Source organism: Oncorhynchus clarkii, chromosome 12, assembly GCF_045791955.1.
Source record: "Oncorhynchus clarkii lewisi isolate Uvic-CL-2024 chromosome 12, UVic_Ocla_1.0, whole genome shotgun sequence".
Taxonomy (NCBI): domain Eukaryota; kingdom Metazoa; phylum Chordata; class Actinopteri; order Salmoniformes; family Salmonidae; genus Oncorhynchus; species Oncorhynchus clarkii.
The window spans coordinates 5,390,047-5,417,713 of NC_092158.1; the positions used below are offsets into that span (position 1 = coordinate 5,390,047).

At 44.6% G+C, this 27,667-nt stretch overlaps 1 protein-coding gene across 1 annotated transcript in view; it reads left to right on the forward strand.

Annotated features, from left to right (window-relative positions):
• LOC139421845 (DCC netrin 1 receptor) overlaps positions 1 to 27,667 on the forward strand; it is a 729,366-nt gene that overhangs the window by 294,398 nt on the left and 407,301 nt on the right. Inside the window, exon 7 of the mRNA XM_071172971.1 lies at positions 851 to 971. Within this exon, the coding sequence (XP_071029072.1) occupies positions 851 to 971 (121 nt within the window). The remainder of the gene's footprint in view (positions 1 to 850; positions 972 to 27,667) is intronic.

Genomic DNA, 27,667 nt, shown 5'->3' on the forward strand with positions numbered 1-27,667 from the left:
ACCATTTCAATAATCGATGACAAATAGCTTTTGATCCAGATTGTGTAGAAAGAAGAAGCAGCCTTTACTTTTCTATGGTAGCCCATACATAACATACTGCCATCTATTAGGCTCCCGAGTGGCACAGCGGTCTATGGTAGCCCATACATAACATACTGCCATCTATTAGGCTCCAGAGTGGCACAGCGGTCTATGGTAGCCCATACATAACATACTACCATCTATTAGGCTCCAGAGTGGCACAGCGGTCTATGGTAGCCCATACATAACATACTGCCATCTATTAGGCTCCCGAGTGGCACAGCGGTCTATGGTAGCCCATACATAACATACTGCCATCTATTAGGCTCCAGAGTGGCACAGCGGTCTATGGTAGCCCATACATAACATACTGCCATCTATTAGGCTCCAGAGTGGCACAGCGGTCTATGGTAGCCCATACATAACATACTGCCATCTATTAGGCTCCCGAGTGGCACAGCGGTCTATGGTAGCCCATACATAACATACTGCCATCTATTAGGCTCCAGAGTGGCACGGCGGTCTATGGTAGCCCATACATAACATACTGCCATCTATTAGGCTCCCGAGTGGCACAGCGGTCTAAGGCACTGGATTTCAGTGCTAGAGGCGTCACTACATACCCTGGTTTGATCCTGGGCTGTGTCACAACCGGCCGTGATTGGGAGTCCCATAGGGCAGCGCACAATTGGCTGAGCGTCGTCTGGGTTTGGCCGGGGGTAGGACGTCATTGTAAAATAAGAATTTGTTCTTTAACTGACTTGCCCAGTTAAATAAAGGTTCAATTAAAATGGTTTTAAAACCAACTGTGTTGTGCCTTCCTCTGCAGGATGGCAGTAACCTCCAGATCCTTGGTCTGGTGAAGTCAGATGAAGGTTTCTATCAGTGTGTGGCTGAGAACGAAGCAGGGAACGCCCAGGCTATGGCCCAGCTCATACTGAGAGAGCCAGGTAAGAGACATTCCTAACCAGGCCAAGCCAAACTTCTCTCTGTGTGTCTCAGCCAAACTAAGGCATTTCTTGTCTTCTCTGTCTGTGTCTCAGCTCACCTTCTCTCTCTCTGCTCCACCTATCTCAGCTTAATGTCCCTCTCAGCTCCACCTATCTCAGTTTAATGTCCCTCTCAGCTCTGCCTATCTCTCTCTCTCAGCTCCACCTATCTCAGCTTAATGTCCCTCTCAGCTCCGCCTATCTCTCTCTCTCAGCCCCGCCTATCTCAGCATAATGTCCCTCTCAGCTCCGCCTATCTCTCTCTCAACTCCACCTATCTCTCTCTCTCAGCTCCACCTATCTCAGCTTAATGTCCCTCTCAGCTCCACCTATCTCAGCATAATGTCCCTCTCAGCTCCGCCTATCTCTCTCTCTCAGCTCCACCTATCTCAGCTTAATGTCCCTCTCAGCTCCGCCTATCTCTCTCTCTCAGCTCCACCTATCTCAGCTTAATGTCCCTCTCAGCTCCACCTATCTCAGCTTAATGTCCCTCTCAGCTCCGCCTATCTCTCTCTCTCAGCCCCGCCTATCTCAGCATAATGTCCCTCTCAGCTCCACCTATCTCTCTCTCTCAACTCCACCTATTTCTCTCTCTCAGCTCCACCTAGCTCAGCTTAATGTCCCTCTCAGCTCCACCTATCTCAGCATAATGTCCCTCTCAGCTCCACCTATCTCAGCATAATGTCCCTCTCAGCTCCGCCTATCTCTCTCTCTCAGCCCCGCCTATCTCAGCATAATGTCCCTCTCAGCTCCGCCTATCTCTCTCTCAACTCCACCTATCTCTCTCTCTCAGCTCCACCTATCTCAGAATAATGTCCCTCTCAGCTCCGCCTATCTCTCTCTCTCAGCTCCACCTATCTCAGCTTAATGTCCCTCTCAGCTCCGCCTATCTCTCTCTCTCAGCTCCACCTATCTCAGCTTAATGTCCCTCTCAGCTCCACCTATCTCAGCTTAATGTCCCTCTCAGCTCCGCCTATCTCTCTCTCTCAGCCCCGCCTATCTCAGCATAATGTCCCTCTCAGCTCCACCTATCTCTCTCTCTCAACTCCACCTATTTCTCTCTCTCAGCTCCACCTAGCTCAGCTTAATGTCCCTCTCAGCTCCACCTATCTCAGCATAATGTCCCTCTCAGCTCCACCTATCTCAGCATAATGTCCCTCTCAGCTCCGCCTATCTCTCTCTCTCAGCTTAACCGTCCCGTTTATTCCATTCCAGCCATTACAATGAGCATGTCCTCCTATATCTCTTCCTACCAGCCTCCTCTGCTCCTCAACAACACACAACCTATACCTTCACCCCCCCCCCCCCTCACTAACAAACACCAGCCTTTACTCTCCTTCCTCACCTTCCACACCTCCACCAGTCATCCACTCTTCACCCTCCATCTGCCGGGAGGTTAGGTCAGGGGTAAGACTTTATCCAAGCTCAACCAGGATTCCTGCAAGGTGCGTCAGAGGTTTCCTACCGCAGGCGACGAAACGCCAGATGTTTAAAGGGACTGAATGTGCTCGGCAAAGTAGAGACAGATGTATGGTGTCCAGATTAGGACCCATATTACGACAGCGTCAGAGTCAGAAGGACTCAGCGTGACACCAACCGAGGCTTTCCTAATATGGACACCGTAGGATTATTTCTCTGTGACAAAGCGTCTTCGGCTGGCCGATAAAAATATCACGAATAGAGGGGACTTCAACGTCAACGTCATTGGGGCTTCGAGCCTTCTGTTAATTCTATTCCTTCAGACGTCAGTGGGAGAATGACTCTGTGATATTTGTTGATTTATTTTGAGATTCACACGCAAAGTTGTTACTCAACGGATAAGGGTAACATTTTCATGTCTGAAATTATGTTTTTGAGCCAGGCTCAGAGTTGGGTCATAGCACCACAAACTCCAATCTATTCAACTCCTAACTGTTCAATTCCTATCTGTTCAACTCCTATCTGTTCAACTCCTATCTGTTCAACTCCTATCTGTTCAACTCCTATCTGTTCAACTCCTATCTGTTCAACTCCTATCTGTTCAACTCCTATCTGTTCAACTCCTAACTGTTCAACTCCTATCAGTTCAACTCCTATCTGTTCAACTCCTATCTGTTCAACTCCTAACTGTTCAATTCCTATCTGTTCAACTCCTATTTGGATATATTAGATTGTTTCTGCAAGGACTCTAATTATCATTTTTGGTCTGGACTATGCTAGTAGGAAAGGGAATATCAGTGCCATTTATGTGTGTGTGTGTGTGTGTGTGTGCGTGTGTGTGTGTGTGTGTGTGTGTGTGTGTGTGTGTGTGTGTGTGTGTCCAAGCAAAAGGATTAGTGCCATTGATGCATACTGTATGTCGCCAAGCAAAAGGCAAGCCCCCCCCCCCCCACAGCTCTACTCCGTTACCCTAATTCCTACTTTTTTAATCCAGATTGGTGTCATTTTAGAGCAGGGATCATCAACTAGATTCAGACAGAGACATATTTTTTTCTTGAGCGTATGTTCAGGGGGGCTGGAACATAATTACAAATCATTTGTCGACTGCAAATTGACCGCAAGAAGCCACAAACAGATATAATATTTGGCTAAAACATCATAATTTCAAACGTTGCTTACATTTGTATACGTTACACATACAGTATCTCTCTACTATGCGTGGGAATACTTCGGAACCGTTCCCTTCCTGTTGTAGAAACAGCCCCCTGTTCCCTTCCTGTTGTAGATACAGCCCCCTGTTCCCTTCCTGTTGTAGATATATCACCCTGTTCCCTTCCTGTCGTAGACACAGCCCGCTGTTCCCTTCCTGTCGTAGAAACAGCACCCCGTTCCCATCCCAACGTATAAACAGCCCCCTGTTCCCTTCCTGTTGTAGATACAGCCCCCTGTTCCCTTCCTGTCGTAGAAACAGCACCCTGTTCCCTTCCTGTTGTAGACACAGCCCCCTGTTCCCTTCCTAACGTAGAAACAGCCCCCTGTTCCCTTCCTGTCATAGATACAGCACCCTGTTCCCTTCCTAACGTAGAAACAGCACCCTGTTCCCTTCCTAACGTAGAAACAGCACCCTGTTCCCTTCCTAACGTATAAACAGCACCCCGTTCCCTTCCTAACGTGTAAACAGCCCCCTGTTCCCTTCCTAATGTATAAACAGCACCCCGTTCCCTTCCTAACGTATAAACAGCCCCCTGTTCCCTTCCTAACGTAGAAACAGCACCCTGTTCCCTTCCTAACGTATAAACAGCACCCCGTTCCCTTCCTAACGTATAAACAGCACCCCGTTCCCTTCCTAACGTATAAACAGCACCCCGTTCCCTTCCTAACGTAGAAACAGCACCCCGTTCCCTTCCCACCCCCTGACCTCACAGCTGGAGTGGTGTCTGCCACCCTGCTTGCTGAGTAACATCAGCCGCCATACATGTACCTGCAGGGGAACATCTGTGAGGGCAGACCTGTCCTGTCTCTCTGCATCACACACTGTCTGTTCTCCCAACGTCTTGTTGGACTTCATTCAATTAGACGGCCTCCCTCTGGTATTCTCAGTAGTGGTGTGCTCCGACATGATGTCTATGTGTATGTGTGTGTGTGTGTGTGTGTGTGTTTGCGCCCGTGGGTGTGTGTGCGTGTGCGTGTGTGTGCGAGCGTGCGTGCGTGCGTGTGTGTCTGTGTGTGTGTGTGTGTGTGTGTGCGTGTGTCGCTGGTAACTGAATCTCAGACTAAACTCAATATGCAACCTGGAAACAGCAGTACTATTCTATTACGGCACTACATATAAAGTAGCTACTGTATAAACAAGTTATGGATCCCCATTAGTTCCTGTCAGGGCAGCAGCTACTCTTCCTGGGGTTTATTATGGATCCCCATTAGTTCCTGTCAGGGCAGCAGCTACTCTTCCTGGGGTTTATTATGGATCCCTGTTAGTTCCTGCCAAGGCAGCAGCTACTCTTCCTGGGGTTTATTATGGATCCCCATTAGTTCCTGTCAGGGCAGCAGCTACTCTTCCTGGGGTTTATTATGGATCCCCATTAGTTCCTGCCAAGACAGCAGCTACTCTTCCTGGGGTTTATTATGGATCCCCATTAGTTCCTGTCAGGGCAGCAGCTACTCTTCCTGTGGTTTATTATGGATCCCCATTAGTTCCTGTCAAGGCAGCAGCTACTCTTCCTGGGGTTTATTATGGATCCCCATTAGTTCCTCCCAAGGCAGCAGCTACTCTTCCTGGGGTTTATTATGGATCCCCATTAGTTCCTGCCAAGGCAGCAGCTGCTCTTCCTGGGGTTTATTATGGATCCCCATTAGTTCCTGCCAAGATAACAGCTACTCTTCCTGGGGTTTATTATGGATCCCCCCTGCCAAGGCAGCAGCTACTCTTCCTGGAGTTTATTACGGATCACCATTAGTTCTTGCCAAGGCAGCAGCTACATTGGAGCAAAATTAATGCAGCTTCTACAACACATTAAGTGTGTTCGCTCAGACCACTACACTACTACCACATGTCTACAACACATTGTGTGTTCCCTCAGACCACTACTACCACATGTCTACAATACATTAATTGTGCTCCCTCAGACCACTACACTACTACCACATGTCTACAACACATTGTGTGTTCCCTCAGACCACTACTACCACATATCTACAATACATTAAGTGTGCTCCCTCAGACCACTACACTACTACCACATGTCTACAATACATGAATTGTGCTCCCTCAGACCACTACACTACTACCACATGTCTACAACACATTAAGTGTGTTGCCTCAGACCCCTACTCTACTACCACACATATCTACAATACAAAATCCATGTGTACTTGTGTGTGGAGTGCGTATGTTATCATGTGTGTGTGTGTGCGTGTGATGCGTGTGTCTGTACCTGTGTGTGTGTTTCTTCACAGTCCACGTGCTTTGCTGTGTGTTGCCATGAAGTATATTTTTTATCTGCTTTTTTAAATCTAAATTTACTGCTGCGTCAATTACCTGATGTGGAATAGAGTTCCATGTAGTCATGGCTCTATGTAGTACTGTGGAATAGAGTTCCATGTAGTCATGGCTCTATGTAGTACTGTGGAATAGAGTTCCATGTAGTCATGGCTCTATGTAGTACTGTGGAATAGAGTTCCATGTAGTCATGGCTCTATGTAGTACTGTGGAATAGAGTTCCATGTAGTCATGGCTCTATGTAGTACTGTGGAATAGAGTTCCATGTAGTCATGGCTGTATGTAGTACTGTGGAATAGAGTTTCATGTAGTCATGGCTCTATGTAGTACTGTGGAATAGAGTTCCATGTAGTCATGGCTCTATGTAGTACTGTGGAATAGAGTTCCATGTAGTCATGGCTCTATGAAGTACTGTGGAATAGAGTTCCATGTAGTCATGGCTCTATGTAGTACTGTGGAATAGATTTCCATGTAGTCATGGCTCTATGTAGTACTGTGGAATAGAGTTCCATGTAGTCATGGCTCTATGTAGTACTGTGGAATAGAGTTCCATGTAGAACTGTGGAATAGAGTTCCATGTAGTCATGGCTCTATGTAGTACTGTGGAATAGAGTTCCATGTAGTCATGGCTCTATGTAGTACTGTGGAATAGAGTTCCATGTAGTCATGGCTCTATGTAGTACTGTGGAATAGAGTTCCATGTAGTCATGGCTCTATGTAGTACTGTGGAATAGAGTTCCATGTAGTCAATGCTCTATGTAGTACTGTGGAATAGAGTTCCATGTAGTCATGGCTCTATGTAGTACTGTGGAATAGATTTCCATGTAGTCATGGCTCTATGTAGTACTGTGGAATAGAGTTCCATGTAGTCATGGCTCTATGTAGTACTGTGGAATAGAGTTCCATGTAGAACTGTGGAATAGAGTTCCATGTAGTCATGGCTCTATGTAGTACTGTGGAATAGAGTTCCATGTAGTCATGGCTCTATGTAGTACTGTGGAATAGAGTTCCATGTAGTCATGGCTCTATGTAGTACTGTGGAATAGAGTTCCATGTAGTCATGGCTCTATGTAGTACTGTGGAATAGAGTTCCATGTAGTCATGGCTCTATGTAGTACTGTGGAATAGATTTCCATGTAGTCATGGCTCTATGTAGTACTGTGGAATAGAGTTCCATGTAGTCATGGCTCTATGTAGTACTGTGGAATAGAGTTCCATGTAGAACTGTGGAATAGAGTTCCATGTAGTCATGGCTCTATGTAGTACTGTGGAATAGAGTTCCATGTAGTCATGGCTCTATGTAGTACTGTGGAATAGAGTTCCATGTAGTCATGGCTCTATGTAGTACTGTGGAATAGAGTTCCATGTAGTCATGGCTCTATGTAGTACTGTGGAATAGAGTTCCATGTAGTCATGGCTCTATGTAGTACTGTGTGCCGCCCATAGTCTGTTCTAGACTTGGGGACTGTGAAGAGACCTCTGGTGGCATGTCTTGTGGGGTATGTATGGGTATCCAAGCTGTGTGCTAGTAGTTTAGACAGACAGCTCGGTGAATTCAACCTCTGATAAATACAAGTAGGGATGAAGTTAATCTCTCCTCCAGATCCAGTCAGGGGAGATTGACATGCATATTATTAATGTTAATGTTAATGTTAATTAATTAAAGCTCTCCGTGTACATTTAAGCGCCAGCCGTGCTGCCCTGTTCTGAGACAATTGTAATTTTTCTCTTTGTGGCACCAGACCACACAACTGGACAATAGTCAAGGTGCGAAAAAACTAGGGCCTGTAGGACCTGCCTTGTTGATAGTGTTGTTAAGAAGGTAGAAACTAGGGCCTGTAGGACCTGCCTTGTTGATAGTGTTGTTAAGAAGGTAGAAACTAGGGCCTGTAGGACCTGTCTTGTTGATAGTGTTGTTAAGAAGGTAGAAACTAGGGCCTGTAGCACCTGCCTTGTTGACAGTGTTGTTAAGAAGGTAGAAACCAGGGCCTGTAGGACCTGCCTTGTTGATAGTGTTGTTAAGAAGGTAGAAACTAGGGCCTGTAGGACCTGTCTTGTTGATAGTGTTGTTAAGAAGGTAGAAACTAGGGCCTGTAGGACCTGCCTTGTTGATAGCGTTGTTAAGAAGGTAGAAACTAGGACCTGTAGGACCTGCCTTGTTGATAGTGTTGTTAAGAAGGTAGAAACTAGTGCCTGTAGGACCTGCCTTGTTGACAGTGTTGTTAAGAAGGTAGAAACTAGGGCCTGTAGGACCTGCCTTGTTAATTGTGTTGTTAAGAAGGCAGAGCAGCACTTTACTATAGACAGACTTCTCCGCATCTTAGCTACTGTTGCATCAATATGTTTTTACCATGACAGTTTACAATCCAGGGTTACTCCAAGCAGTTTAGTCTCCTCAACTTGCTCAATTTCCACATTATTCATTACAAGATCGAGTTAAGGTTTATGGTTTAGTGAATGATTTGTCCCAAAACCATGCTTCTAGTTTTTAAAATATTTATGGCTAACTTATTTCTTGCCACCCATTCTGAAACGGTCTCCATCTCTTTGTTAAGTGTTGATTTGATTTAATTCGCTGTGGCAGCTGACATGTATAGTGTTGAGTCAGCAGTATATTTTGACACACAGACTTTACTCAAAGCCAGTGGCATGTTATTAGTCAAGAGTTTTAAAAGTAAGGGGCCTAGACAGCTGCCCTGTGGAATGCCTGACTCTACCAGGATTATGTAATAAATGTGTTGTGTGCAGCTACTGGTTGCTCCTCATTGCACACCACAGACGAGTAAATCGTATTTACATCATCAACATAGGAATCGCTACAAAACGTATTGTATGCCCTCTTATACACTATATTAGGCCCATCCTTTGGAACTTTGTTTTTTACTAATCATATTTATCAAATCAAATGTATTTATAAAGCCCTTCTTACATCAGCTGATGTTTCAAAGTGCTGTACAGAAACCCCCAGCCTAAAACCCCAAACAGCAAGCAATGCAGGTGTAGAAGGATGGCTATATACAGTATATTGTGATCACTACATCCGATGGATTTGGATACCACTCTTAAGCAAATATCTGCAGAATTAGTAAAGATGTGATCATTACATGTTGATGATTGCATTCCTGTTATTATACATTATATAAGATGTGACTGGCCTTAATGACTTTGCTACTTGTTTTTCTGTCACATTCAGGGAGGGTGTGGGGGTGTGAGGGTGTGGGGGTTTGAGGGTGTGGGGGTGTGAGGGAGTGGGGGTGTGGGGCAGGGAGTTGTAAACCTACAGTTTCACAATACTAGTGTTAGCCTGTTTATAATTTAATCAACATGACATTAATTTGATGAAGAACGTATCATTAATTAAAGAAGTATTTAAACAAGAAGTAAAAGACTGGTTCAATTAAGAACCACAACGGGGTCTCCAGCACTGTTACAGTCTTAATCTGTGTCTGGGAAACTATAGATTATCCTAGAGAAGAGAGATTTTCCTTCTATTTTTTATTTATTTTTTACTCATCCTTTCCTTTTTTTTAATCACTGCTCAAACAATGTGCTCTGGTGTAGTCAGTGAGGGCCTCCCCAGAGCCTTAGCTGGGAACAGCAGTAACCGCACAGATGGCTGAGAAAACTGAAAGTGTGCGTCCCAAACGGCACCCTACAGTTATAGTGTACTACTTTTGATCAGACCTCTATGGTCCTTCGTCAAAAAAAAAAAGGTAATGCAATCTAAGGGAATATGGTGCTGTTTGTGACACAGCCAAAGTCTCACAGAACCAACAGAAAACAGAGCAGAGGAGCCAGAGAAGGTCAGACTGACAGTTGGAGTCAGAAACCCCTGGTTACTGTCACCACGGGAACCCCTAGCAACTAGAGCCCGACTGATTTCTCGGTTGACCAATAGTTTTGGCCGATATTAGACTTTCACGTATACATTTGTATCTGCTTTTAATCCGTCCCAGAAAAGGACCGATATAACATGCAGAGAAAACGCTAGAAAAAAAGTATGTTCTTCACAGAATTGGACTTTTGTTTTGCATTTCATTATTTGTCCTGAAGACAGGGTTGCCAGGTCTTGCTAAAATGTCTAACCCAATGAGCTCTGAAAAACCACATTTGTTGCCACATTTGTCAAGTAAACCCTTTTTTTCCCCCATAATGTTATCGAGCGAATTAAGAAGGAGTATCAACTTCATTTTAACATCGTAGGCTAGGAAGCAAAATGTGGTTTTCCATCAAAATAACAATTATTGGGAATTTAAGATAAATCGCCCTTTATTAAAACTCTCCAGATCATTTTCCATCAATGGATGTCAATTTCACTTGTTTCCTTGTTGCGAGATTGACTTGTTATTTTAATAAGCCTAAACTACTGACTAAAATATAGGTTTGCAAATAAACTTTGCCATTGTTTGCTGAGCTAGATGCAGGTAGCCTATAGCCCCTGATAAGCCAACATGCTAGCGTCTCATTTCGTGGAAAAGTCCACAATGAAATTGATATTAAAAGTGGAGAATGATACATTTGCGATAGAGCTGTTGTAACGGATGTGAAACGGCTAGCTTAGTTAGCGGTGGTGCGCGCTAAATATCGTTTCAACCGGTGACGTCACTTGCTCTGACACCTTGAAGTAGTGGTTCCCCTTGCTCTGCAAGGGCTGCAGCTTTTGTGTAACGATGCTTCGAGGGTGACTGTTGTTGATGTGTGCAGAGGGTCCCTGGTTCACGCCCGGGTATGGGCAAGGGGACGGTCTAAAGTTATACTGTTACTCTGTGACCATGAACACAATTGATAACTTCCAATTTAATTAATTAAACGTGGCCATTAATAATTGCATAACAACACAATGCTACAACAACAACAAACGGAAGTTACATGCTATTTTATTAAAGCCGTTTGTCAGCTCCATGTAGGCTACACAAAGTGGCACAAATTGATTTGCAACGACAGCAGTCGTTGCCTTCATTTTAACATACTGTATTTATTGTATCGCAAATGATAGGCTACAGTAGCTTACAATGGCACATAAATGAATAGCTGACACGATGGTCAATAGATGCAAATGTATTCTTATCATTCTCCATATTTAATGCAATTTCCATTGTCGACTTTAACCATAACACAAGCAAGGCAGTTCCATAACTTCCATAGAACATGTCCACGTGCGTAACGCTCCAAACCCCAGAACCCTTCGCTTATTAATAAGATTACCCATTACAAAAGTCGACGTTAGAATGCAATTTCCTTTAAACCACCTCTGAGCAAACGTATCTAAAGAGCTCTAGTGCGCCTAAAGTCGTTTTACAATATTATGTTGCCGTTATATAAGTTCTAGAGCGTTCATATGTTTTTTATGGGAAAAGGGTGTGTCTCCATAATGAACCAATCTAGCTAGATAAATTGTTACGACGTCTCCGTGACTCGGCTTCAGCCAGTGTTTTCTCAACGCGCCCACACCCCTCCGGTACCCTCCTCCACCCACACCCCTCCGGTCCTCTCCTCCACTACTCACTCGCTCACTCAGTAACCGCCTGCCTCACTGCCTGATAGTCAGCAGCAGCAGGTCACGGTGAAATGTAACATTTTCAAGGGAAATGCCATGGCTGCCGCGGTGCAATTTAGAAATAGTCCAAAAACCCACCACCTGCGACCAAAACATTTTCACCCGTGACAACGTTTTCAAAGTAGCCCAATTGTCAAGAAAAAAAATGCGAACATGGCAACACTGCCTGAAGAGGGTGATCTTTACATGGCTATAAGCCTATCTGGCCTTGACGCGCTACAGTAAGAGGCTGGACACTGTCGGTCAACGCAACTGCACCAGTCAGGAAGAGAGAGTGAATTACTGTGAATGAACTGTTACTGCTTCTACGGTGAGTGCTGAGGAGATAGAAGCAGATTGTCAGCTTAATAAAGTGTCAAGAAAATGTGTACTGGCCATAATACTGTTAGGTGAAGTGTCAAGGTAGGGTGTCTGGTGTCATTTCACTAACTACATGCCACTGACTTAGAGTAAAGCCATAGTGTCTACGTGTGCGGAAGTCTCAACACTATGAAATACTGTGAAATAAGGTGAACTATTTTTTTTTTTTTTAACTGCTACAACGAATGAAATGACTGCAACACTTAACAAAGAGCTGCAGTTAGTTTCAGAGTGGGTGGCAAGGAATAAGTTAGTCCTAAATATTTATAAATCTAAAAGCATTGTGTTTTGGAACAAAACACTCACTAAACCCTAAACCTCAACTATAAATCTTCTAATAAATAATGTGGAAATTGAGCAAGTTTAGATGACTAAACTGTTTGGTGTAACACTAGATTGTAAACTGTCATGGTCAAATCATATTGATACAACAGTAGCTAAGATGGGGAGAAGTCTGTCCATAATAAAGAGCCGCTCTGCCTTCTCAACAACACTATCACCAAGGCAGGTCCTACAGGCCCTAGTTTCTACCTTAACAACACTATCAACAAGGCAGGTCCTACAGGCCCTAGTTTCTACCTTCTTAACAACACTATCAACAAGGCAGGTCCTACAGGCCCTAGTTTCTACCTTCTTAACAACACTATCAACAAGGCAGGTCCTACAGGCTCTAGTTTCTACCTTCTTAACAACACTATCAACAAGGCAGGTCCTACAGGCCCTAGTTTCTACCTTCTTAACAACACTATCAACAAGGCAGGTCCTACATCCTCTAGTTTCTACCTTCTTAACAACACTATCAACAAGGCAGGTCCTACTTTCTACCTTCTTAACAACACTATCAACAAGGCAGGTCCTACAGGCCCTAGTTTCTACCTTCTCAACAACACTATCAACAAGGCAGGTCCTACAGGCCCTAGTTTCTACCTTCTTAACAACACTATCAACAAGGCAGGTCCTACAGGCTCTAGTTTCTACCTTCTTAACAACACTATCAACAAGGCAGGTCCTACAGGCCCTAGTTTCTACCTTCTTAACAACACTATCAACAAGGCAGGTCCTACAGGCCCTAGTTTCTACCTTCTTAACAACACTATCAACAAGGCAGGTCCTACAGGCCCTAGTTTCTACCTTCTTAACAACACTATCAACAAGGCAGGTCCTACAGGCCCTAGTTTCTACCTTCTTAACAACACTATCAACAAGGCAGGTCCTACATCCACTAGTTTCTACCTTCTTAACAACACTATCAACAAGGCAGGTCCTAGTTTCTACCTTCTTAACAACACTATCAACAAGGCAGGTCCTACAGGCCCTAGTTTCTACCTTCTCAACAACACTATCAACAAGGCAGGTCCTACAGGCCCTAGTTTCTACCTTCTTAACAACACTATCAACAAGGCAGGTCCTACAGGCTCTAGTTTCTACCTTCTTAACAACACTATCAACAAGGCAGGTCCTACAGGCCCTAGTTTCTACCTTCTTAACAACACTATCAACAAGGCAGGTCCTACAGGCCCTAGTTTCTACCTTCTTAACAACACTATCAACAAGGCAGGTCCTACAGGCCCTAGTTTCTACCTTCTTAACAACACTATCAACAAGGCAGGTCCTACAGGCTCTAGTTTCTACCTTCTTAACAACACTATCAACAAGGCAGGTCCTACATCCTCTAGTTTCTACCTTCTTAACAACACTATCAACAAGGCAGGTCCTAGTTTCTACCTTCTTAACAACACTATCAACAAGGCAGGTCCTACAGGCCCTAGTTTCTACCTTCTTAACAGCACTATCAACAAGGCAGGTCCTACAGGCCCTAGTTTCTACCTTCTTAACAACACTATCAACAAGGCAGGTCCTACAGGCCCTAGTTTCTACCTTCTTAGCAGCACTATCAACAAGGCAGGTCCTACAGGCCCTAGTTTCTACCTTCTTAACAACACTATCAACAAGGCAGGTCCTACAGGCCCTAGTTTCTACCTTAACAACACTATCAACAAGGCAGGTCCTACAGGCCCTAGTTTCTACCTTAAAAGCACTATCAACAAGGCAGGTCCTACAGGCCCTAGTTTCTACCTTCTTAACAGGACTATCAACAAGGCAGGTCCTACGGCCCTGGTTTCTACCTTCTTAACAGCACTATCAACAAGGCAGGTCCTACAGGTCCTAGTTTCTACCTTCTTAACAACACTATCAACAAGGCAGGTCCTACAGGCCCTAGTTTCTACCTTCTTAACAGGACTATCAACAAGGCAGATCCTACAGGCCCTAGTTTCTACCTTCTTAACAACACTATCAACAAGGCAGGTCCTACAGGCCCTAGTTTCTACCTTCTTAACAACACTATCAACAAGGCAGGTCCTACAGGCCCTAGTTTCTACCTTCTTAACAACACTATCAACAAGGCAAGTCCTACAGGCCCTAGTTTCTACCTTCTTAACAACACTATCAACAAGGCAGGTCCTACAGGCCCTAGTTTCTACCTTCTTAACAACACTATCAACAAGGCAGGTCCTACAGGTCCTAGTTTCTACCTTCTTAACAACACTATCAACAAGGCAGGTCCTACAGGCCCTAGTTTCTACCTTCTTAACAGGACTATCAACAAGGCAGGTCCTACAGGCCCTAGTTTCTACCTTCTTAACAACACTATCAACAAGGCAGGTCCTACAGGCCCTAGTTTCTACCTTCTTAACAACACTATCAACAAGGCAGGTCCTACAGGCCCTAGTTTCTACCTTCTTAACAACACTATCAACAAGGCAAGTCCTACAGGCCCTAGTTTCTACCTTCTTAACAACACTATCAACAAGGCAGGTCCTACAGGCCCTAGTTTCTACCTTCTTAACAACACTATCAACAAGGCAGGTCCTACATCCACTAGTTTCTACCTTCTTAACAACACTATCAACAAGGCAGGTCCTAGTTTCTACCTTCTTAACAACACTATCAACAAGGCAGGTCCTACAGGCCCTAGTTTCTACCTTCTCAACAACACTATCAACAAGGCAGGTCCTACAGGCCCTAGTTTCTACCTTCTTAACAACACTATCAACAAGGCAGGTCCTACAGGCTCTAGTTTCTACCTTCTTAACAACACTATCAACAAGGCAGGTCCTACAGGCCCTAGTTTCTACCTTCTTAACAACACTATCAACAAGGCAGGTCCTACAGGCCCTAGTTTCTACCTTCTTAACAACACTATCAACAAGGCAGGTCCTACAGGCCCTAGTTTCTACCTTCTTAACAACACTATCAACAAGGCAGGTCCTACAGGCTCTAGTTTCTACCTTCTTAACAACACTATCAACAAGGCAGGTCCTACATCCTCTAGTTTCTACCTTCTTAACAACACTATCAACAAGGCAGGTCCTAGTTTCTACCTTCTTAACAACACTATCAACAAGGCAGGTCCTACAGGCCCTAGTTTCTACCTTCTTAACAGCACTATCAACAAGGCAGGTCCTACAGGCCCTAGTTTCTACCTTCTTAACAACACTATCAACAAGGCAGGTCCTACAGGCCCTAGTTTCTACCTTCTTAGCAGCACTATCAACAAGGCAGGTCCTACAGGCCCTAGTTTCTACCTTCTTAACAACACTATCAACAAGGCAGGTCCTACAGGCCCTAGTTTCTACCTTAACAACACTATCAACAAGGCAGGTCCTACAGGCCCTAGTTTCTACCTTAAAAGCACTATCAACAAGGCAGGTCCTACAGGCCCTAGTTTCTACCTTCTTAACAGGACTATCAACAAGGCAGGTCCTACGGCCCTGGTTTCTACCTTCTTAACAGCACTATCAACAAGGCAGGTCCTACAGGTCCTAGTTTCTACCTTCTTAACAACACTATCAACAAGGCAGGTCCTACAGGCCCTAGTTTCTACCTTCCTAACAGGACTATCAACAAGGCAGGTCCTACAGGCCCTAGTTTCTACCTTCTTAACAACACTATCAACAAGGCAGGTCCTACAGGCCCTAGTTTCTACCTTCTTAACAACACTATCAACAAGGCAGGTCCTACAGGCCCTAGTTTCTACCTTCTTAACAACACTATCAACAAGGCAAGTCCTACAGGCCCTAGTTTTGTCGCACCTAGACTACTGTTCAGTCGTGTGGTCAGGTGCCACAAAAAAGGACTTAGGAAAATTGCATTTGGCTCAGAACAAGGCAGTATGGCTAGCCCTTGGATGTACACAGAGAGCTAATATTAATAATATGCAGGTCAATCTCTTCTGGCTGAAAGTGGAGGAGAGATTGACTTCATCACTACATTTATTTATGAGCGGTATTGACATGTTGAATACACCGAGCTGTCTGTCTAAACTACAGGCACACAGCTCGGACACCCATGCATACCCCACAAGACATGCCACCAGAGGTCTCTTCCAGAACAGACTGTGGGAGGCACACAGTACTACATAGAGCCATGACTACATGGAACTATATTCCACAGTACTACATAGAGCCATGACTACATGGAACTCTATTCCACAGTACTACATAGAGCCATGACTACATGGAACTCTATTCAGTACACCACCACCACCACAGATCATTCATGTTCATTACACCACCACCACAGATCATTCATGTTCAACACACCACCACAGATCATTCATGTTCAACACACCACCACCACCACAGATCATTCATGTTCATTACACCACCACCACCACAGATCATTCATGTTCAACACACCACCACAGCACAGCGTGTCCCCTTCATACGTAGTGTGTAAGTTTTCAATGCCCATTAGGCTCACACTCCAAAGACAAGGCACTCAAACCAGGCTTTAGAAAGTCAAGTGTCTCTGGCATGATATGGGCCGACTACAGCCTATCTCAACAACATTCCCTGCTAGCTTTGCTTTGTGTTGGACGTGCGACTGAATGACAAGCGTCATCTGTGTCCTGCGTCCCAAAAGGGGCCCTATTCTCTTCTCTATGTGAAGTCGTTTAACCCGGAGACCATAGGGAGCCGTCTGGGAAGTATCATCTGTCGTCATCCATAAAGGACACGCTGTGAATAGAGAAGGCAGTAGTGGTGACGTCTGGTGGTGTTTATAGCCTGACCACATCAAGGAAACTTCAAAAAGCAATATACGCTATAAAGTTGAAGTCGGAAGTTTACATACACTTTTATGTATTAAAACTCGTTTTTCAACCACTCCACACTCCATCCACACTTGTGCATGACACAAGTCATTTTTCCAACAATTGTTTACAGACAGATTATTTCACTTATAATTCACTGTATCACAATTCCAGTAGGTCAGAAGTTTACATACACTAAGTTGACTGTGCCTTTAAACAGCTTTGAAAATTTCAGAAAATGATGTCATGGCTTTAGAAGCTTCTGATAGGCTGATTGACATCATTTGAGTCAATTGGAGGTGTACCTGTGGATATATTTCAAGGCCTGCCTTCAAACTCCAAATGTTTTCATTCATTCATTCATAAAAAACAATGATCATAGCAGGTTACAAAGTAGCGTTCTGATGTATGGTTTGTCACTTGTCAGGGACTGGTCCAAATTCATTCCCATCTAGCCAGCTGTGTGAGAGTACTTGATTTGTGTTTGAGTTTATTTTTATTTTTTTTACAAGGACAGTGCACATCAATCGACGTTTCGGTAAAAGTGCCAGTTTTAGTGCCAGCTCACTACTCAATGATTGTCTGTATTGTAATTGTTTTTAAAATAGATGGCATCATGAGCCCGGAAAATTATGTGGATATATTGCAGCAACATCTCAAGACATCAGTCAGTTAAAGCTTGGTCGCAAATGGGTCTTCCAAATGGACAATGACCCCAAGCATACTTCCAAAGTTGTGGCAAAATGGCTTAAGGACAACAAAGTCAAGGTATTGGAGTGGCCATCACAAAGCCCTGACCTCAATCTCGTAGAAAATGTGTGGGCAGAACTGAAAAAGCGTGTGTGAGCAAAGAGGCCTACAAACCTGACTCAGTTACACCAGCTCTGTCAGGAGGAATGGGCCAAAATTCACCCAACTTATTGTGGGAAGCTTGTGGAAGGCTACCCGAAACATTTGACCCAAGTTAAACAATTTAAAGGCAATGCTACCAAATACTAATTGAGTGTATGTAAACTTCTGACCCACTGGGGATGTGATGAAAGAAATAAAAGCTGAAAGAAATTATTCTCTCTACTATTATTCTGACATTTCACATTCTTAAAATAAAGTGGGGATCCTAACTGACCTAAAACAGGGAATTGTTACTAGGATTAAATGTCAGGAATTGTGAAAAACTGAGTTTAAATGTATTTGGCTAAGGTGTATGTAAACGTCCGACCTCAACTCTACATACTAACTAACACCCCTTCAAATTCGTGGATTCGGCTATTTCAGCCACACCCGTTGTTGACAGGTGTATAAAATAGAGCACACAGCCATGCAATCTCCATAGACAAACATTTGACAGTAGAATGGCCTTACTGAAGAGCTCAGTGACTTGCAACGTGGCACCTTTATAGGATCCCACCTTTCCAATAAGTCAATTTTTCAAATTTCTGCCCTGCTAGAGCTACTCCCCTGGTCAACTGTAAGTGCTGAAGTGGAAACGTCTAGGAGCAACAACGGCTCAGCCGCAAAGTGGTAGACCACACAAGCTCACAGAACGGGACTGCAGAGTGATAAAGCGTGTGGAGTGGAAACGCTGGAGCGATGAATCACGCTTCACCATCTAGCAGACCGACTGACAAAGCTTTTGTTTGGCGGATGCCAGGAGAACGCTACCTGCCCGAATGCGTAGTGCCAACTGTAAAGTTTGGTGTTGTAGGAATCATGATCTGGAACATTTCCTGTTTCAACATGTCAATGCCCCAGGGCACAAAGCGAGGTCCATATAGAAATGGTTTGTCGATATCAGTGTGGAAGAACTTGACTGGCCTGCACAAAGCCCTGACCCAAACACCATCGAACACCTATGGGATGAATTGGAACGCTGACTGCGAGCCAGGCCTAATCACCCCCAACATCAGTGCCCGACCTCATTAATGCTCTTGTGGATGAATGGAAGCAAGTCCCCGCAGCAATGTTCCAACATCTAGTGGAAAGCCTTTTCCAGGAAGAGTGGAGGCTGTTATAGCAGCAAAGGGTAGGGGGACCAACTCCATATTAATGCCAATGAATTTGGAATGAGATGTTCAACGAGCAGGTTTCCACATACTTTTTCGTCATGTTGTGTAGATTCACTGGGCATTGTGTGGAGTAGGTCCCAAATGCCACTCTATTCTCTATGTAGTGTACCTCTTTGGACCAGGACCCATAGGGCTCTGTATGGACTATATAGGTAATAGGCAGTTCATCCATTTGTTATTGTTTCCTTTGAAAGACGGGAGGATGGATCTATCTTCAATACTCTAGACTTGTTGTTTCTCTCAGATGTGTGCTGACGGTGCACAACACAGCTGTACAGAGAGAACACACACACACACACACACACACACACACACACACACACACACACACACACACACACACACACACACACACACACACACACACACACACACACACCCACACACACACACACACACACACACACACACACACTTTATCTGGCTCCCTCTCCCTCTCTCTGGTTCACTCTCCCTCTCTCTAGCTCTCTCTCCCTCTCTCTAGCGCTCTCTCCCTTTCTCTAGCTCTCTCTCCCTCTCTCTAGCTCTCTGTCCCGCTCTCTAGCTCTCTGTCCCTCTCTCTTGCTCACTCTCCCTCTCTCTGGTTCACTCTCCCTCTCTCTAGCTCTCTCCCTCTCTCTTGCTCACTCTCACTCTCTCTGGTTCACTCTCCCTCTCTCTAGCTCTCTCTCCTTCTCTCTTGCTCTCTCTCTCCCTCTCTCTAGCTCTCTGTCCCTCTCTCTTGCTCACTCTCCCTCTCTCTGATTTTCTCTCTCTCCCTCTCTCTAGCTCACTCTCCCTCTCTCTGGTTCACTCTCCCTCTCTCTAGCTCACTCTTGCTCTCTCTCTCTCTCTCTCTCTCTCTCTCTTTCTCTAGCACTCTCTAGCTCTCTCTCTCTAGCTCACTGTCTCTCTCTCTTTCTATAGCTCTCTCTCCCTCTCTCTCTCTCTAGCTCACTGTCTCTCTCTCTCGCTCTCTCTTCATCCCTGGCTGGCAGACCCATTTTAAAAGCTGACACGTCTGCTGGAGGCTGAATCTGCCTGTCGCACTCCAACGGATCCAACACAGGCACAAGACGGATGGAGGGGTGGAGAGAGAGAAAGCGTGATAGATGGAGGTAGAGAGAGAGGGATGGAGAGAGAGGGGAGAAAGGAGATAATATAGGGGAGGGAGGGAGGGAGGGAGGGAGGGAGGAAACCGGCACCTGATAACAATAACAGTTAGAGCTCCGGATCCGGCCTTTGGGGAGTCAGTTCAGGTTTTCTGTGTGACATCGCTGCAGATAGCATGAGTGCTGTGAGGACTATAAAACACTACTCTATGGCCCAGCACACTGAGAGATGGAGAGAGACCTACAGTACCTACCTACCTAGCCAGCCAGCCAACCAGCCAGCCAGCCAGCCAGTCAACCAGCCAGCCAGGCGGCCTAGAGCCAGGTCTGCCTACAAGTTATGGAACATCTGCTCTTGTAGTATTGCTCCTGTGAAGGAGAAAGCCTCCACTTCAATGTCAAAGATAATAAAACACTACAGTATACTACAATCTGCAAAAACACTACAGTGTGTAAACCATAGTAAATATATTATAGTACTTGTTTTGTGTGTGTGTGTGTGTGTGTGTGTGTGTGTGTGTGTGTGTGTGTGTGTGTGTGTGTGTGTGTGTGTGTGTGTGTGTGTGTGTGTGTACAGTTTAATTGCCAGTGGAACCATGGCAACATGCTCGCGTCAACGACAGTCAGTAATACAGTGACATACGCTTCCAGCAGCATCTGTTGTATTGCCTGTTGAGGTGTACCAATTTGTCTGTGTGTGGTACTTCCTGTTGAGGTGTGTCTGTGTGGAGTACTACCTGTTGAGGTGTGTCTGTGTGGTGTACTTCCTGTTGAGGTGTGTCTGTGTGGAGTACTTCCTGTTGAGGTGTGTCTGTGTGCAGTACTTCCTGTTGAGGTGTGTCTGTGTGGAGTACTTCCTGTTGAGGTGTGTCTGTGTGGAGTACTTCCTGTTGAGGTGTGTCTGTGTGGAGTACTTCCTGTTGAGGTGTGTCTTTGTGGAGTACTTCCTGTTAACATTACTGTAACTGTAGCTACAGAGGGATGGTTGTCAGAAGCTGTGATTGGGTCTCTATTTGACTGGCAAATGATATTATTGTAGTAGCTTTAGGTGTGACAGATCGAATCTATCTAACATCTCTTTTCTATTTGTACCAATGACCTGCCACTGGCATTAAACACAGCATGTGTGACCATGTATGCTGATTATTCAACCATATACGCATCAGCAACCACAGCTAATGAAGTCACTGAAACCCTTAACAAAGAGTTGCAGTCTGTTTTGGAATGGGTGGCTGGTAATAAACTGGTCCTGAACATCTCAAAAACTAAGAGCATTGTATTTGGTAGAATTCATTCCTTAAGTTCTAGATCTCAGCTGAATCTGGTAATGAATGGTGTGGCTGTTGAACACGTTGAGGAGACTAAATTACTGGCTGTTGCCTTAGATTGTAAACTGTCATGGTCAAAACATATAGATTCAATGGTTGTAACGATGGTGAGAGGTCTGTCTGTAATATAGAGATGGGGAGAGGTCTGTCTGTAATATAGAGATGGGGAGAGGTCTGTCTGTAATATAGAGATGGGGAGAGGTCTGTCATAATAAAGAGATGGGGAGAGGTCTGTCTGTAATAAAGAGATGGGGAGAGGTCTGTCTGTAATAAAGAGATGGGGAGAGGTCTGTCTGTAATATAGAGATGGGGAGAGGTCTGTCTGTAATATAGAGATGGGGAGAGGTCTGTCTGTAATATAGAGATGGGGAGAGGTCTGTCTGTAATATAGAGAGGGGGAGAGGTCTGTCTGTAATAAAGAGATGGGGAGAGGTCTGTCTGTAATAAAGAGAGGGGGAGAGGTCTGTCCATAATATAGAGATGGGGAGAGGTCTGTCTGTAATGAAGAGATGGGGAGAGGTCTGTCTGTAATGAAGAGATGGGGAGAGGTCTGTCTGTAATAAAGAGATGGGGAGAGGTCTGTCTGTAATATAGAGATGGGGAGAGGTCTGTCTGTAATAAAGAGATGGGGAGAGGTCTGTCTGTAATAAAGAGATGGGGAGAGGTCTGTCCATAATATAGAGATGGGGAGAGGTCTGTCATAATAACGAGATGGGGAGAGGTCTGTCTGTAATAAAGAGATGGGGAGAGGTCTGTCTGTAATAAAGAGATGGGGAGAGGTCTGTCTGTAATATAGAGATGGGGAGAGGTCTGTCTGTAATAAAGAGATGGGGAGAGGTCTGTCTGTAATATAGAGATGGGGAGAGGTCTGTCTGTAATAAAGAGATGGGGAGAGGTCTGTCTGTAATAAAAAGATGGGGAGAGGTCTGTCTGTAATATAGAGATGGGGAGAGGTCTGTCTGTAATAAAGAGATGGGGAGAGGTCTGTCTGTAATAAAGAGATGGGGAGAGGTCTGTCCATAATATAGAGATGGGGAGAGGTCTGTCTGTAATAAAGAGATGGGGAGAGGTCTGTCTGTAATAAAGAGATGGGGAGAGGTCTGTCTGTAATAAAGAGATGGGGAGAGGTCTGTCTGTAATAAAGAGATGGGGAGAGGTCTGTCATAATAACGAGATGGGGAGAGGTCTGTCATAATAACGAGATGGGGAGAGGTCTGTCTGTAATATAGAGATGAGGAGAGGTCTGTCTGTAATATAGAGATGGGGAGAGGTCTGTCATAATAAAGAGATGGGGAGAGGTCTGTCATAATAACGAGATGGGGAGAGGTCTGTCTGTAATAAAGAGATGGGGAGAGGTCTGTCTGTAATAAAGAGATGGGGAGAGGTCTGTCTGTAATATAGAGATGGGGAGAGGTCTGTCTGTAATAAAGAGATGGGGAGAGGTCTGTCTGTAATAAAGAGATGGAGAGAGGTCTGTCTGTAATAAAGAGATGGGGAGAGGTCTGTCTGTAATAAAGAGATGGGGAGAGGTCTGTCTGTAATAAAGAGATGGGGAGAGGTCTGTCTGTAATAAAGAGATGGGGAGAGGTCTGTCTGTAATAAAGAGATGGGGAGAGGTCTGTCCATAATAAAGAGATGGGGAGAGGTCTGTCCATAATAAAGAGATGGGGAGAGGTCTATCTGTAATAAAGAGATGGGGAGAGGTCTGTCTGTAATGAAGAGATGGGGAGAGGTCTGTCTGTAATATAGAGATGGGGAGAGGTCTGTCTGTAATATAGAGATGGGGAGAGGTCTGTCTGTAATATAGAGATGGGGAGAGGTCTGTCTGTAATAAAGAGATGGGGAGAGGTCTGTCTGTAATAAAGAGATGGAGAGAGGTCTGTCTGTAATAAAGAGATGGGGAGAGGTCTGTCTGTAATAAAGAGATGGGGAGAGGTCTGTCTGTAATAAAGAGATGGGGAGAGGTCTGTCTGTAATAAAGAGATGGGGAGAGGTCTGTCTGTAATATAGAGATGGGGAGAGGTCTGTCTGTAATATAGAGATGGGGAGAGGTCTGTCTGTAATATAGAGATGGGGAGAGGTCTGTCTGTAATAAAGAGATGGGGAGAGGTCTGTCCATAATATAGAGATGGGGAGAGGTCTGTCATAATAACGAGATGGGGAGAGGTCTGTCTGTAATAAAGAGATGGGGAGAGGTCTGTCCATAATATAGAGATGGGGAGAGGTCTGTCATAATAACGAGATGGGGAGAGGTCTGTCTGTAATAAAGAGATGGGGAGAGGTCTGTCTGTAATAAAGAGATGGGGAGAGGTCTGTCTGTAATATAGAGATGGGGAGAGGTCTGTCTGTAATAAAGAGATGGGGAGAGGTCTGTCTGTAATATAGAGATGGGGAGAGGTCTGTCTGTAATAAAGAGATGGGGAGAGGTCTGTCTGTAATAAAAAGATGGGGAGAGGTCTGTCTGTAATATAGAGATGGGGAGAGGTCTGTCTGTAATAAAGAGATGGGGAGAGGTCTGTCTGTAATAAAGAGATGGGGAGAGGTCTGTCCATAATATAGAGATGGGGAGAGGTCTGTCTGTAATAAAGAGATGGGGAGAGGTCTGTCTGTAATAAAGAGATGGGGAGAGGTCTGTCTGTAATAAAGAGATGGGGAGAGGTCTGTCTGTAATAAAGAGATGGGGAGAGGTCTGTCATAATAACGAGATGGGGAGAGGTCTGTCATAATAACGAGATGGGGAGAGGTCTGTCTGTAATATAGAGATGAGGAGAGGTCTGTCTGTAATATAGAGATGGGGAGAGGTCTGTCATAATAAAGAGATGGGGAGAGGTCTGTCATAATAACGAGATGGGGAGAGGTCTGTCTGTAATAAAGAGATGGGGAGAGGTCTGTCTGTAATAAAGAGATGGGGAGAGGTCTGTCTGTAATATAGAGATGGGGAGAGGTCTGTCTGTAATAAAGAGATGGGGAGAGGTCTGTCTGTAATAAAGAGATGGAGAGAGGTCTGTCTGTAATAAAGAGATGGGGAGAGGTCTGTCTGTAATAAAGAGATGGGGAGAGGTCTGTCTGTAATAAAGAGATGGGGAGAGGTCTGTCTGTAATAAAGAGATGGGGAGAGGTCTGTCTGTAATAAAGAGATGGGGAGAGGTCTGTCCATAATAAAGAGATGGGGAGAGGTCTGTCCATAATAAAGAGATGGGGAGAGGTCTATCTGTAATAAAGAGATGGGGAGAGGTCTGTCTGTAATGAAGAGATGGGGAGAGGTCTGTCTGTAATATAGAGATGGGGAGAGGTCTGTCTGTAATATAGAGATGGGGAGAGGTCTGTCTGTAATATAGAGATGGGGAGAGGTCTGTCTGTAATAAAGAGATGGGGAGAGGTCTGTCTGTAATAAAGAGATGGAGAGAGGTCTGTCTGTAATAAAGAGATGGGGAGAGGTCTGTCTGTAATAAAGAGATGGGGAGAGGTCTGTCTGTAATAAAGAGATGGGGAGAGGTCTGTCTGTAATAAAGAGATGGGGAGAGGTCTGTCTGTAATATAGAGATGGGGAGAGGTCTGTCTGTAATATAGAGATGGGGAGAGGTCTGTCTGTAATATAGAGATGGGGAGAGGTCTGTCTGTAATAAAGAGATGGGGAGAGGTCTGTCCATAATATAGAGATGGGGAGAGGTCTGTCATAATAACGAGATGGGGAGAGGTCTGTCTGTAATAAAGAGATGGGGAGAGGTCTGTCTGTAATAAAGAGATGGGGAGAGGTCTGTCTGTAATATAGAGATGGGGAGAGGTCTGTCTGTAATAAAGAGATGGGGAGAGGTCTGTCTGTAATAAAGAGATGGGGAGAGGTCTGTCTGTAATAAAGAGATGGGGAGAGGTCTGTCTGTAATATAGAGATGGGGAGAGGTCTGTCTGTAATAAAGAGATGGGGAGAGGTCTGTCTGTAATAAAAAGATGGGGAGAGGTCTGTCTGTAATATAGAGATGGGGAGAGGTCTGTCTGTAATAAAGAGATGGGGAGAGGTCTGTCTGTAATAAAGAGATGGGGAGAGGTCTGTCCATAATATAGAGATGGGGAGAGGTCTGTCTGTAATAAAGAGATGGGGAGAGGTCTGTCTGTAATAAAGAGATGGGGAGAGGTCTGTCTGTAATAAAGAGATGGGGAGAGGTCTGTCTGTAATAAAGAGATGGGGAGAGGTCTGTCATAATAACGAGATGGGGAGAGGTCTGTCATAATAACGAGATGGGGAGAGGTCTGTCCATAATAAAGAGATGGGGAGAGGTCTGTCTGTAATAAAAAGATGGGGAGAGGTCTGTCTGTAATATAGAGATGGGGAGAGGTCTGTCTGTAATATAGAGATGGGGAGAGGTCTGTCTGTAATAAAGAGATGGGGAGAGGTCTGTCTGTAATAAAGAGATGGGGAGAGGTCTGTCTGTAATAGAGATGGGGAGAGGTCTGTCTGTAATATAGAGATGGGGAGAGGTCTGTCTGTAATAAAGAGATGGGGAGAGGTCTGTCTGTAATAAAGAGATGGGGAGAGGTCTGTCTGTAATAAAGAGATAAGGAGAGGTCTGTCTGTAATAAATAGATGGGGAGAGGTCTGTCTGTAATAAAGAGATGGGGAGAGGTCTGTCTGTAATAAAGAGATGGGGAGAGGTCTGTCTGTAATAAAGAGATGGGGAGAGGTCTGTCTGTAAAAAAGAGATAAGGAGAGGTCTGTCTGTAATAAATAGATGGGGAGAGGTCTGTCTGTAATAAAGAGATGGGGAGAGGTCTGTCTGTAATAAAGAGATAAGGAGAGGTCTGTCTGTAATAAAGAGATGGGGAGAGGTCTGTCTGTAATATAGAGATGGGGAGAGGTCTGTCTGTAATATAGAGATGGGGAGAGGTCTGTCTGTAATAAAAAGATGGGGAGAGGTCTGTCTGTAATATAGAGATGGGGAGAGGTCTGTCTGTAATAAAGAGATGGGGAGAGGTCTGTCTGTAATAAAGAGATAAGGAGAGGTCTGTCTGTAATAAAGAGATGGGGAGAGGTCTGTCTGTAATAAAGAGATGGGGAGAGGTCTGTCTGTAATAAAGAGATGGGGAGAGGTATGTCTGTAATAAAGAGATGGGGAGAGGTCTGTCTGTAATAAAGAGATGGGGAGAGGTCTGTCTGTAATAAAGAGATGGGGAGAGGTCTGTCTGTAATATAGAGATGGGGAGAGGTCTGTCTGTAATATAGAGATGGGGAGAGGTCTGTCTGTAATATAGAGATGGGGAGAGGTCTGTCTGTAATAAAAAGATGGGGAGAGGTCTGTCTGTAATATAGAGATGGGGAGAGGTCTGTCTGTAATAAAGAGATGGGGAGAGGTCTGTCTGTAATAAAGAGATGGGGAGAGGTCTGTCTGTAATAAAGAGATGGGGAGAGGTCTGTCTGTAATAAAGAGATGGGGAGAGGTCTGTCTGTAATAAAGAGAGGGGGAGAGGTCTGTCCGTAATAAAGAGAGGGGGAGAAGTCTGTCCGTAATAAAGAGATGCACTGCTTTTATGATACCTTACTCCACAAAGTAAGTTCTGCAGGATCTAGTTTTATCTGATCTTGATTATTGTCCAGTCATCTAGTCCAGTGCTGCAAGGAAAGACCTAGTTAAACTGCAGCTGGTCCAGAACAGAGCAGCACGTTTTGGTCTTCATTGTAATCAGAGGGCTGATATAAATACAATGCTGCCCAGTCTCTCATGGCTCAGAGTTGAGGAGAGACTGGCAGCACCACTTCTTTTTTAGAAGAAACATGAATGTGTTGAAAATCACAAATTGTTTTCATAGTCAACTTACACACAGCTCTGACACACACACTTATCCCACCAGACATGCCATCAGGGGTCTTTTCACAGTCCTCCAAATCCAGAACAAATTCAAGAAAGCACAACGCCTCTCCCCTATTTGTCCTAGATAGTTTGTGTGTTTGCATTGATATGTACTGTAGGCTACGTGTGCCTTTAAAAAAAATGTATGTAATTCTGTCCTCGAGCTTTTCTTGTCTAATGATGTTCTGAATGATTTAATTCTGTATTATGTTTCATGTGGAACCCCAGGAAGAGTAGCTGCTGCTTTTGCAACAGCTAATAGGGATCCTAATAAAATACCAAATCTCCTGTCCGTCTCCCCTAAAGCTTTCGCCTCACATTTGAGTCTGCCGGCGCTCATTTGAACACCAGCCATCTTCCATTAGACTACTGATGATGTGTTTAGTTGCATCTGAAATG